This window comes from Nothoprocta perdicaria, unplaced genomic scaffold, assembly GCF_003342845.1.
Source record: "Nothoprocta perdicaria isolate Ctin4 unplaced genomic scaffold, notPer1 scaffold_71, whole genome shotgun sequence".
In the NCBI taxonomy this organism is placed as follows: Eukaryota; Metazoa; Chordata; class Aves; order Tinamiformes; family Tinamidae; genus Nothoprocta; species Nothoprocta perdicaria.
The window spans coordinates 2,926,126-2,938,395 of record NW_020455988.1 but is presented as its reverse complement, the minus strand read 5'-3'; the positions used below and the strand labels follow the sequence as shown (position 1 = coordinate 2,938,395).

At 39.4% G+C, this 12,270-nt stretch overlaps 1 protein-coding gene and 1 long non-coding RNA gene across 2 annotated transcripts in view; one reads left to right on the top strand and one right to left on the bottom strand.

The window, feature by feature from the left end:
* Positions 1 to 8,083, top strand: part of BANK1 (B cell scaffold protein with ankyrin repeats 1) — a 91,476-nt gene extending 83,393 nt beyond the window's left edge. Inside the window, exons 12-15 of the mRNA XM_026050892.1 lie at positions 2,976 to 3,044; positions 4,561 to 4,745; positions 6,231 to 6,294; positions 7,914 to 8,083. Coding sequence (XP_025906677.1) covers positions 2,976 to 3,044; positions 4,561 to 4,745; positions 6,231 to 6,294; positions 7,914 to 8,020 — 425 coding nt within the window. The 3' untranslated portion in view covers positions 8,021 to 8,083. The remainder of the gene's footprint in view (positions 1 to 2,975; positions 3,045 to 4,560; positions 4,746 to 6,230; positions 6,295 to 7,913) is intronic.
* Positions 8,002 to 11,131, bottom strand: LOC112957300. Its single transcript, XR_003251195.1, has 3 exons — positions 11,038 to 11,131; positions 8,898 to 9,000; positions 8,002 to 8,209 (listed from the first exon to the last, which is right to left on the bottom strand). It is a non-coding gene; the product is annotated as an uncharacterized LOC112957300 (long non-coding RNA).
* Between the last annotated feature and the right edge of the window lie 1,139 nt (positions 11,132 to 12,270).

The window sequence follows — 12,270 nt, the reverse complement described above, 5'->3', positions numbered from 1 at the left end:
CCTATGTTCAGCCATCCTTTTTCAGTCTTTCCCTAATAATGACAGTTAATTTTGTGACCACTGTGAAAGGAATGGAGCAAAAGCCTCCTCAGAGCAGGGCAGCAGCTTGTGCACGGACTCCAGCTTGCAGCTRAGTGGAGATGTGTTAATAAGCAAAACTCTAGTTCATTAATGAATTTGCATCATCACATAGCCCTGTGTTTCTTATAAAGAGCTTGGTCCACCAGACTTTAATTTTCAGTGCGTCCTAAATAAAACAGTTCTGGTAGATAATTTTGTTTGGGACATAAACTCAATGTAGTCGATGACGAAATTCATCCAGAATTTCCCTAAGCAAAGTGAATTCAAATTAGTGATATTTATCAATGGGTTTATTGCCTCTCTTCCTCTGTCTTTCTCTGCTGGAAGCATTGACTAGGTGGTATTATGCTGATGCTGTGATTAGCAGAATATTCCTTCCAGAAGATAGGTTCATCAATTTAGATTTATTTGAATCTCTAGMGTATAGTGCCAAACAGTTATTTGATTTTTTTGATGTAATATTGCTAATGCAAGAAATTAGGAAACATCCCTCATAGTTTAGGCAGTTAAAGTACAAACTAAATTAGAAACCTTATCTGAATTGACCAATGCTTTTTAACTGAAAAGAGTTGGCAGCCCATAATGTAAACTTTTCTACCTTTTGATTGCATGTATTTTTAATTATATTGCTTATTACTATCAGTAAGCAATTTTTGATACCTCATAGTGCACCTGTATCTCCTCACCATTACAGCTTTCTGTCAGAGCCCAACTAATTCTGAGGATCAGATTCCTGGGCGTTGTCAGCCAGCAGCCCTTGTTAAAATCTGCACATTTTCTCTCCAGATACTGGCTACTCTTGCTCTGCATTGTAGTTCCACGAAATGTATAGAATGGTCCTCTTAGATGTTGTATTTCTAGTCCTTATATATGTAGTGATAATCATGAAAAGTATTAGCCACATTTGAAGCTTCATAGCTTATTTACTTGCATGTGCAGACAACCTGAAACGGTATTTGCAACAAGTTTGACGGAGATAAAGGCAATTCAGAGGACTTTGGAGCCCCCTTTTACTTTTCAAACCTCTCATTAGGAATTTTCCTAGACTTGTGCATGCTTGCCACAAAATTGTATTTTGCCATACTTGTTAAACGTTGCTTTCTGTTTTCAGAGCTACTGCAATATGGTGCAATAGTTCTTGCTTTACTGAAGAAACATTGAGGTTACATTACGTGCCTAAAAAGCCATCTTGCCATCTAAGACGTAAAAATGCATTTAGAGCATGCAGAGAACTTCATCTCTGTCCTGTAGCAGGAGGCTGAAGTAGAATTGCTTATTCTCTCAACCTCACTTCATTGGGAGAAATTCAGAAAGGAAGCAGATACATCATGGATAAAAATTATGTATCTGCTTTAACTTGTAGATTTTGATCYGTAAGTATATACGGGTACTTTAATCAATCACAATGTGACTGCAATTTTTAAAGGGCTCTTTCTGATCATACGGATATTATTGAAGGTACCTGTTAAATAACAGTGTAATAGAAGTGCTGCAACTTTTCAATCAGATTATCTACAGCAGAGAGGCTGTGGCACTACCCAACCTTCTATCCTGTAAGGACCAKGGTACTTAAATTTTTTTTAAAAAATAAATACTATATTAATATTACTTTGCTGGGGCAATTTTYGCTTTATTGTCCACATCTAGAAGGATCAGAATATGTCTCTGTACAGAATGGCCTGAGTGCCATTCAGCAGTATATCCATAATTTGATTGTGGAAATGAAGGTGTGAATTCCTTGAGCCTTCTTTAAGCCTGTGGCAGCCGTAGCGCAGTGTGCACGCACATTGTTCCAGACAGCCCAGAAACAGGCATAATTTGTTTTCATTTACTTTACCCACAGTGACTACTTGCTGCCAMCTGAAATCATTTCAGCAAGAAGCAGCATTTAAAGCAGTTTTAACACTTCTACTTTGAACAACTGGAAGAGTAATTCCATTTCTGATTACTCCAGCATTGCAAAACTCAGCAGAAATTCAAAAAAAACCTATCAATTTAAGTACTTTCCAAGCAGGGACATCATTGAGTGTAGCCCTCTTCCAGCTCCTCATGCAGTAAAATTTGGGCTGCCTGCATTCCCTCTGTGCTCTGGTTACTTTAAAAGAGGGGATGCTGTTCCAAGTACAGATGAGAATAATGCGAGCACATTTAGGAGCATTCTGTGGCCATTACAGAGGGGAGTATCACAAAAGGTGAAGTCTCTCAGCGTTAGACTGTAGAGAAGGACAAAACTTTAATAGTCGGGCGGTCTCCATAGTTTTTTTTTACTTTGTCTGTTTAACCTCTCTGGTAACAGTGGCAGCAGTAGTCCCTGGCCATATTCACTCATTATCACTGTTCCTATCAGCCTGCTCGAGACTGGGCATGAAGAAAATGGAGAATGAGGAGCTGGTCCTTCCTCCCCTTTAGGCACAGCAAGTGCAGAGAGTTTAAATGTCAGCACAGTCTTGAGCCTCCCTTACTCAGGCAGTGTTCATGTGATTCAGGTAATTTTCTTTACTCTCCGCTAGTRTTACTGCACAGTTAACTGCTTTTCCTGCCTTGCCACCCCCATAAAATAAGCTAGTGGGTATTGGAGTTGTCTGTASCAGCTGCAGAGTTTAGAGGTGCAGCTGTGTTTTTCTAAGCAAGAAACATGGTCATGTGGTAAGTGTGTTTTATTTACCTCAACCCTTCTTGTCTTGGTGGCTGTAACACCAGTGATGCTGCTGCTCTGCGCAGCCACATGGTCTTCCAGTAATTAACATTAGACTGCCCAATGGGCTGAGAAATGCACCTAAGCTAGAAGAACTTTCTTCTAGCCTGCTTTGAAGAGACTCTTCTTTTTTGGCAGAACATGTGATTTTTTTACTGCCATTTTCATCAGCTTCCTTTTCCTTTTAATTCTGTTGTAGTGTTTCAGCAAAAGGCTACTAGATCACCCAGTGACCAAGATAAGCTGTGCTGCAACGCCAGGAAGCAAGGTACAGAATTTCATTTGGTTTTTCTAACTACTTTGATGCAACTGGTAGAGCTTTGCTGGAAATTTTGATTGMTTTAGCATCTGCTTTTCTGTATGTGGTTTAAATCCATAATGCTGTGGCAGCATTAAGAGATCAGCTACAAGAAAAAGGTAGCAGGCSAGGTGTCATTTGAGTTTCAGACCATGTTGAAAAGTTGCTACTGTAAATTCCATTAATGGCTTCCTAAAATAAATCACAATAGTAAGAGTATTCCTTTAACAAGAAGCAGATGAGGATTAACATGTACAAAGTAGCACACAATTGCTTGGTTGGTCCTAGACCCGGGAACTGCACCCTCTGGTGTTGCTGRCATCACTTTTCATTAATGCTAAGTCATTTAGGAAAAGAATATAGGGCCTTCTAGAGCTTACTGTAATAACAGAGCATTGCTAGTACCCCTCTGCAAAACATATATGTACATTTATACGTACATACATAGAGAGAGAGAGAGAGAGCACTAACATAAAATAGTTCTTATAGGCTTGAGGAACCCCCACCATCCTTTTGCTGATAYAAAAATGCACTTTTTCATGAAGTCATCTTCTCTCCAAATAATTATGTCAGATGGAAAGCTTTAGTTCCTTGCTGTCAAGACATAAATGATAGTTGAGATGCAAAATTGTTGAAATTCATGTCTAGTGTCAGCTAGTATTTCATATGCTCCACAAGAGGAAATAGGAAAAGTTGTTTTTTTTAAACTTTAATATTAAAGTATTTCCCTTTATCTTTTACAATCTTTATAATAAAGACACCTTCCTTGTGCATAACCAAACAGGGAAACAAACCAAACGAGCAGTTATGGCTCCAAGGATKGGGTTTAGCCTGAGCCCAGTGCTTTTTGTGCTTTACGCTCCTTATCCAGGGGCTGGGAAGGTCCTGTTTCATCGTTGCTGACGACAGGACCAAGTTGTGTGAATCCCTGTCCCTTTCTTTCACCAGGATTGTAAGAGAAATGGGTTCCAATAACAAGTTCTTGTCACYGCGATGTAGCTAATGATTGTAGCTTAAAAATAAAATCAATGGGAAGCTATGTAATGGCTTCCAACCAGATCACACCCTGGCTGTTGAAAAATGTGATTTTTAAAGCTGGGGAAAAAAAAAAAAAAAAAGCACTGTGGAAATTTGTGCCTTAACAGGACAAGGATTTCCTTCAAAATGTCAGTACTGTAGCTTTAGCAGTAGAAGGAAGCTTTATGTGAACTGACACTAATTGGAATATGTCTGGATCAGGGAATGGCAATTAATGAACCGTTAAAGAAGCTTCTCTGCTTCTGGAGAGTGGTGGATAGCTCAGTAGTTCATTGCGTAGCTCCTATTAAGAACCAACACACAAAAYCATGCATGTGAGAAACTATTTTAATTGAAAATTCATAAAAATCACTGTGTAACTTTTTTTTGAACAAACAACTTGCACCATAACAGAAAACAAAATGAAAAGAGTTAACATTTCCTGTCTTTATCTGTTCACATTTCATAGCAATACCCAGAGGTCACATGGAAATGGTGACGTACAGCACTTTGCGACACACCATCCCAGCTCAACAGGAAGATCTGATCCATTTGCAGGAAAAGGTGAAAAAGGGCACAATTTCTGTGGATGAAGCACTAGAAAAATTTAAACAATGGCAAACCGAAAAAGGCCAACGCCCCTCCACTCAGCAGGTAGGAGACCAAATGTATACTACGCTTTGAGCAGAACTTGCAAAAAACAAACGCTTCATTTTGCCCCCTCTATATACATATATGAGGACTCAATTATGTGTTCTGAGTTTGTGCACCATAATTGTGCCCATCAGCTTCTCAAACTAGTGCTTCAGGTACTGAACTGTTTAGGTACCTCCTTGCACTATTTGAGTCTTCCTGTTTTGGGGATTTTTTTTTTTTTTTTTTTTGCCTGACTTCAGGTGCTGGTGCATTTGGTTAAAATCCTAGCTTAATGATGTTGGTCTGCTGAGGCTTTTGTTCTAAACTGCTTAAGTCTGTTTATCTTCTGTGAAGCAACAACCTTCCTCCAGTAGCTGTGCAAACTGAACAGCTTGTTGAGAAGTACCAGCTAATGGAAGCAGAAGTACTACAAATGTGCATTGTTAATATATAGACTAGTGTATGACCAAGGCCTCTCTCAAAGGGTTCAACCTATAGAGAGAAACAATTCTCAGAAATGCATTTCAGCTCTTTTATTCAATACAGAGAATAAATTAAAGCCTGGACTTAAAAAAGCCCCTACACTGAGTCACGGAAAGAAATGCGTCAAAGTTACATGTGGCTGAGGAGAAAAATGAGGTTGTTAATTACTTCCAACATGACCACTGCAGGCCAAGGTCCTGCCCTGATATGTTATATTAGATTGTATATTAATTAAAAAATAGATGTATTGTCCTGTAGGAGCATCTAATAGAAAGGAAAACCATGGTTGGTTTCTGGTTCTGCAGAACAGGACAGCTCTCAGCTGCTGATAACAAGGGCRGTTCATAGTTTATCTTTAGTGAGCGCAGTCGTGGTGTGAGAGCAGCAGCTCAGAGCGACAGAGGCGCAGGGTTCCCTGAGCTCCTAAGGACAGTGGCTGGCGCTGCTCTGCCCACGGCCACCCTGCATGGAGCACTGTGACGCCTGCTTTCTGTAAGGGTCACTTGTCTTGGCTAACCAGAACATCTCTGTGCTCGAAGGAGGGTGTAGAGGGCCTACTTTCATTCTTAAGAGAAGCCACGTGCTAATGGTTATTTAGATTGTGAGAATCAAAATAGATTCCAGAAAGGCTAGAGAAGCCTTTCTCTGTTACCCTCCACTTATGAAGTTAAAACCCTGAAAAACTCAGGGATCTCATTCCCTGGAATCAGCCCTAGTACAAGTGTCCGTGTAGTCCAGTTCCAGAATTGACATAACTTACTGTCAGGAAAAACTGCATGAGGCTTGTTCTTAGATATAAATGCTAAAATTAGAAGATTTKATATAGCTGTATAGATATTTTTAAAATTCCCATTAAGAAATCAGAAGAAAATATTTTAAATGGAAAATTAGTCTTTTAAAGTGTTTCTAAATAGAGAAGCTTGGTATTGAGAAGAATGCAGCTGTTTGTATTCATTTATTATTTCTACAGTAAGCCTTCATGATTGACTTCTGCTTTTATGCTTGCTTTTTAACTTAAAGGAAAAGGTACTTTGTCTCAGAGAAAACCACATTGGCAACAGAGCAGAAAAGGAAAACATGAATGGTAAGGAACACTTTGCCTTTCAAATCACTGGAGACTTGAACTGTAAAGAAAGATACTCAACAGCCTGCCAGACAKTAGAAACAGATTTTTGAGTTAGGAACTGGATTTGTAATGAGCATTTTAATAGATAGAGAGAAAGATTGTGTGTTTAAAGTCAGGACTTTGTTAAGACTTTTTCCCCTTTTGGGATTGGATGTCTTCATCAGYAAAAATCACCCATATTGCACAGAAGCATTTTCTCTTGTAACTATGAAAAGATTGTATTAGATGGTCTTGACATTAAATCCAAGATTTCTGTAAACATCAATACATACCAGTTCTTGAAAGTGAAATATGGTGTTCCTTTTTTTACATTGGACTTATACTTAGGAGACAATTACTATCATCAATATAAATTTCTAAGTTTTTTCCTTACCATAATAGAGAAAGATAATCCACAGCATTGCTTTCATTATTCTATTYAACAGTGCTGCATTTATATAAACCTCTAGCCTTCAGTCAGTAGCTCTTTACTGAAAAATGTTTTAGAATTTCTTTTTGCTGAATCAGTGACTGAATTATCAGATAATACCCTAAACACTGATCACATGCACTACCTACTGTCCCTCTCAAAGAGGTTTGATAGATGCCAAGGCAGTTGTTCTAAGGTTTGGCTTTAATCTTCTACTTAGGATACAGTATTCTTCAGCGTGCAGTTTAGACTCCAGTATTTTTGCAACAAAACTGAAATGAAGGGAGAAAATCCTATGCTCTTTTTGAAAAATATTTTAAAAGCAATCGTGTGCCTCTGYGTAAGCTAAGAAAGTGACAAATGTAACTGCAACAGTGGGTTCCCCAGCCCCTTCTGATGGGCAAAATCACCAGAAGTGCCACTTCCCAGAASCTGGGTGGTAGTAGCTGGTGGGTTTGTGCTTCGACCTTGCCTCTCCCACAAATCCCCCATGCCAAGGGCCTGTGCAGAAATGTATTTGTCATCCCTATGTCCTTCCCTTAAGMGGGATTCCAGATAATTTATATCTGAGCCTTTTGCTCCTGCATAGCTGTAGCTAGTACAGGCTAAGGTCCTGTGCTGCCTGCCTGGCAYGTGCTCTTGAGAGCTGGTTTGCTGTAAGCAAGGCAGAGCTCACCCTGACCCAAGGGTGATTTTTGGAAAGCTAGAGTCCGGTTGGAGGGTGTTGTGTGGTTTTTTTTTATTATTTTTTTAAGACTGCATCTGTCCTCATTCTGCATCTCTCCTCTATCTCCAGAGTTCAGTCATGAGTCATACCAGCCAGGTAGAGAATTTTAAGCTCTGTGAAACAGTCAGGCTCTTGTATTCTCCACTAACTCAGATAATGATCACACTGTTCCCTTTTGATCCTAGCCTCTCTGCCCCTTGCTATGCTACCTTCTGTCTCAGCAAACATTTATATCAGCTGCTTTGCACTATAGAAATACAAGGAGAGATTCATTATGGAGGCTTCTGTCCTAATAGTGCACTCTACCACAGATTTAGATTTTTAAAAATAGAACTTTTAAAAGATAAACATCCTCTGGGGGTGGAGGCACCCKCATGGCAACTATAGTATCTAAATCCAGATGTAAATCAACAGTAACAATTGTGTTTCTTCTTTCTGTAGTTCACAAGGGAAACAGACCAGACAGCATTAATTTCAGAGACCTGCTCTACTACATGCCATTTAATAAAGCRGTATGTATGATTGCTGACCGTTCTCAGATTTGTTGACAAGGTCTGAGTTCTTTCCCATCTGTAAACAGGCTCACCAGCTGTACCTTTTAACAAGACAGGCCACTCTCTCCAGGTTTCACAACTCAAGTGCTGTTTTGGATATCCATTTTCAGAGATCCTCTTTGAAGTCTTCACTTACGATTCAAAGAGATTACTTTTCTAACAGACTTCTGATGTGATTTCATTCTTATTTTAATGAGGAAAGAAAATATATGCTATAATGAGTAAGGAACATAATTTTTAGTTTCCTGCAAACTTAGATACTGCTTCCACTGTAACAAAAGTTATTAATGAGTAGCACTTGGTTCATTCTTCCATTATAACATTTGATACTATCTTGAAATTCACATCTCATTTTGCAACAGTTTAATATACAATTGAATAACCAAAAAAGAAAGAAAAATCTGTTCTTCCAAGACATGAAGAAAGTTCTATTATTCCTCAAGTATTTACAAAARCTATTTCAAGACATCTAAACACTTTTAAAAAAGTCTACATATTTAGATATTTGAATGCCTCCGTGAATCTCACTTAGTTGCTTCTGAAGATGGGATGAAACATTTTTAAAATCCTGAGTCTTACTGCAGTTAGTTATACCTTGTGTATCACATCCCACAGATTTAGTCATCCTTGGTCTAAAAATAAGTGCAAGACTGCAGAAACTGCCTAGGACAGTTTGCACTGGTGGCAGGTGGTGAGCCCCTTGCAGCTGGTCTCTGCAGAACCTGGGCCTCCCTCCCCTCTCAGGGAGGCCATGTGCATAAATGACTAGACTACCCATAGGTACTGGTTGCTTCCTACTCAGAAAATGGCCTTCGTAGGCAAAAAGGAGCATAAATTTACCATCTTCTGCAGYGAGTTGTTTGATACTGACCTGCTTCTGCAAGGCATGGTATGCAGCCAGGTCATCCACTGCAGTAAAGGCAGCCTCAACAAAACTTCATCTTGAAAATTTGGATCTCCAACTCTGCAGAAGCCTGTGACAATCAAGTAGATTCAGTTTAATTAAGTTTGCTCTACCAGCTGCCAAAAACCCAATTTCTTCCTCAGCTCCATCCAAAAATTACTCAGAAGAGCACTACTCTGCTTCCCAGGCGGCCAGTTTATTGATTAGGATCACTGTCCCAGATAGCTGGCTTCCATCCTCAACCGTCTTCAGCCCCTTGTTTTTATTCCAGGCCGCTAGCAGATTGCTTATTCATCACTTGATGCTGCTGCAGGTAGCACCTAAGTAGAGATTGCCCTGAATACTGAAAAATAGCTCTTTATTTTGAGACTTTTTATTTACCAATTTGCATTGTCCCTGATAGGCCAGTAGGAAAAACAACAAACACAGATCCAGAGTTAGTTATTTATACCTAGAGGAACTGAAACATGTTAGCCAGGCTCAAGAAATGCAGGATTATTAAGCATATATAGGCTTTTGTATATGCCATTTTTTTCCATGACCTAAACAGTGCATTTCAATCAGGACTGTCAGTCTTGAAAACAAAACTACATTTTTGTTGTTTATTGAARACAGTGCACTTTTAATAGTACATCTTTTAGCCTATTTAACTTATGTTCCGGTTTAAGTATATTATAGCTTCACATCAGGCTGCAAATTAAAATTAAGAGGAAACACACACACATATTATATGTATATATAGTTTCCTTCCTATTTATTGCAAAATTAGGCCTTCATGAGGACAGCTCACAGCTAAACTGGTGATTGAGGAACTCAAAGACAACTAAATATGCTAAGAGGGGACTGACATGCTGCTAAGAGTGAGCTCCATTCATACAAAATACCCTCATACCATTCCATAAGGCAGCGCTGTCGTGGATGCTCTGTAGTCACCCTGCTTTTGGGGACATGTGCTGTATTCACATTAGCATGAAAATGTGTATGAAGTGGCCCTCACTGAGTGGCTCTTCTGTGAGCTCTTCACCTTTGGAAAGCATTCCTTACCAGCTTAYTTTATCACTAATACATACATGACTATGTATTTATTGCATCTATTTCTTCCTAGTCTCCAACCAGAAAACCAGCAGACAAGGAACAGATGCTTAAYTAACAGAGGTAAGAGCATGTATACAAATGCACACAAGCATTTTTTGTCATAGAAACTAATGCTAAGAGCATGTTCTCTTCACAGTAGACCAGAAGTGGATCTCRAGTGGTTCAGAGGTCTGATTTCACAAGATAAACCTAACTGGAATCTAACCTAACAATCCAGTTTCTATTAAAATCTACTCTGTCGGGTTTCAGTCTACCCTTGTTGCTGTAGGGGTTGAGTCACAAGCTGTTCAACTTCCATGCAGTTGAAGAGTCCCATTAGCCATCACAACTAATGAAGCTTATGCAACTGGAGACCCTTGCAGTCCTGCATACTGGACACACAGATCAAATATACCAAATATTGAAATAAAAGTTGAAAGGTATAGGTGCAAGCATTAACASAGACAGCACACTAGTCCTTCAACTGCTAGAAATATTATGTGACCAACTGCAACAAAAAAAAAACAATGTGCTTTCTGATGGCAACTGTCACCTTTTTGCTTCTGGACATTTAACAAGATTGCTCATAGTTTTTTATTACTGTTTATTACCTGTGAGCTCTCTTGTATTTCTCATAGCATTTTTAAAACTATTTAAGCCTACCTTTCTATGAAATGTAATCATTAGGCCTGCTGCTAGGAGATACAAGTAAATAAATCTACAACCTCAATTGTCTTTTTYATATCATTTTCAATCTCTGTGCTGMGAGCAAGGCTACCACGCAGAGCACTTAGCTCACCCACAGAGGCTGTCGACTTCAGCAGTTATTTCACAGTTATTCTGGGCATAGGGTATAGAAAATAACTACCTGGAAAATTTCTTATTTTGAAACCCTCTAAAAATATTCCAAGCCCCACAATCTTTCCTAGTCACAGCACAATGGTTGCCATTAAAAGCCCTGAAGAAGGAAGTCTGCATTATGGTTGTACACATTCAGATCTTTTTCATGAAATCATTAATAAATTTCACATACCTTGGGCTTCATGGGTGCTGGACTTCTCAGTTCAGMCAGTTGGTCTCTGTGCTGTGCAGCTCCAAATGCCTGAGTTTGATTTTCTTCTTCAGTTTCCTTTCTCTCAGCTGAGCTTAGGCCCTCATAGCAATCCTGAAACTTTGAAAAATTAAAACTTGTATTTTAAATTATAAATAGCATTTGCAATTTGCATTACTAGAGTTGTGAAAGGGACTAAATGTAGTAACACGATTTCACAACATTTTTGAAGACAATTGTAAGAAAGGCCCTGTTAGCAGTTATTTTTTAATGTGACTCAATTTGCTTCTGCAGCCTTCAGAATGATGCATTATAGGGTTACTGTACTGAAACAAGGTGACTCCTCTCTGACACCCTTCTATATGAAGGCGAGGTAGGTACTTCCTATGAGAACTCCATTCCCTGGAGCCATTGGTCCAGGGATACTGCAGGAGTCAACTGTTGTTCTGCTTCCTTAATATTTTGCCACCCTTTCTACCAGGCCAAAAATAGAGAATTGTGGTATACCAAAAGGAAAGGGGGGGAAGGATAAAGAAGGCACCTGCACACACAAAATGAGACTGGCAGAAAAACAAGGAAAAAAAAAAAAGAAATCTGTCTTAGAGACAAGCTGACAAGGAAGTTAATACCTGCTACAAAAATGTTTCAGCTCCTGCTGCTTGCAGTTTCCCAGGTCACAGCCAGGGCTGTACCAGGTAAAAGGTTTTCCTTCTGGTCTTCTTTTCCCTTGTTTGGATAAGAAACGAACACCAGAGGGAGAATAGCACATTTTTCTCCTCTCTGCCATCTTGCCCAGAAATGGAACATATGCAAAAACCCATGAAAAAATACTAATCAACTTATATTTTAAGGCCCAGCTGTACCCCTCACTAAAGACATAGCTCAGACTACAACTTCTTCTCTATGTGACAATAGCTTTTAGCTGGTTTTCAGTTAGCTCCCTGTAGTTGCTTGTCTAATAACTGCGCATCTCTTCTGAGATTAAATGAGGCCTCAGTGTTGCTGGCTCACAAACTGTGCACAATTCAGTCTGTTCCTGCATGCAAATACTCGATTAAATGCAGGGGGGTCAGCACACACCTACAGTGCAGAGGAAGCCTTCTGTGGACCTTCAGCTGTTCCCCTGCGCAGACAGAAGTGTTAGCTCTTCCCGTGTGCTTTCCTTTTCTCCTCCGGCTTCCCTCCAGCTCTTGGAAAGTTGATGGCAGTCATGAA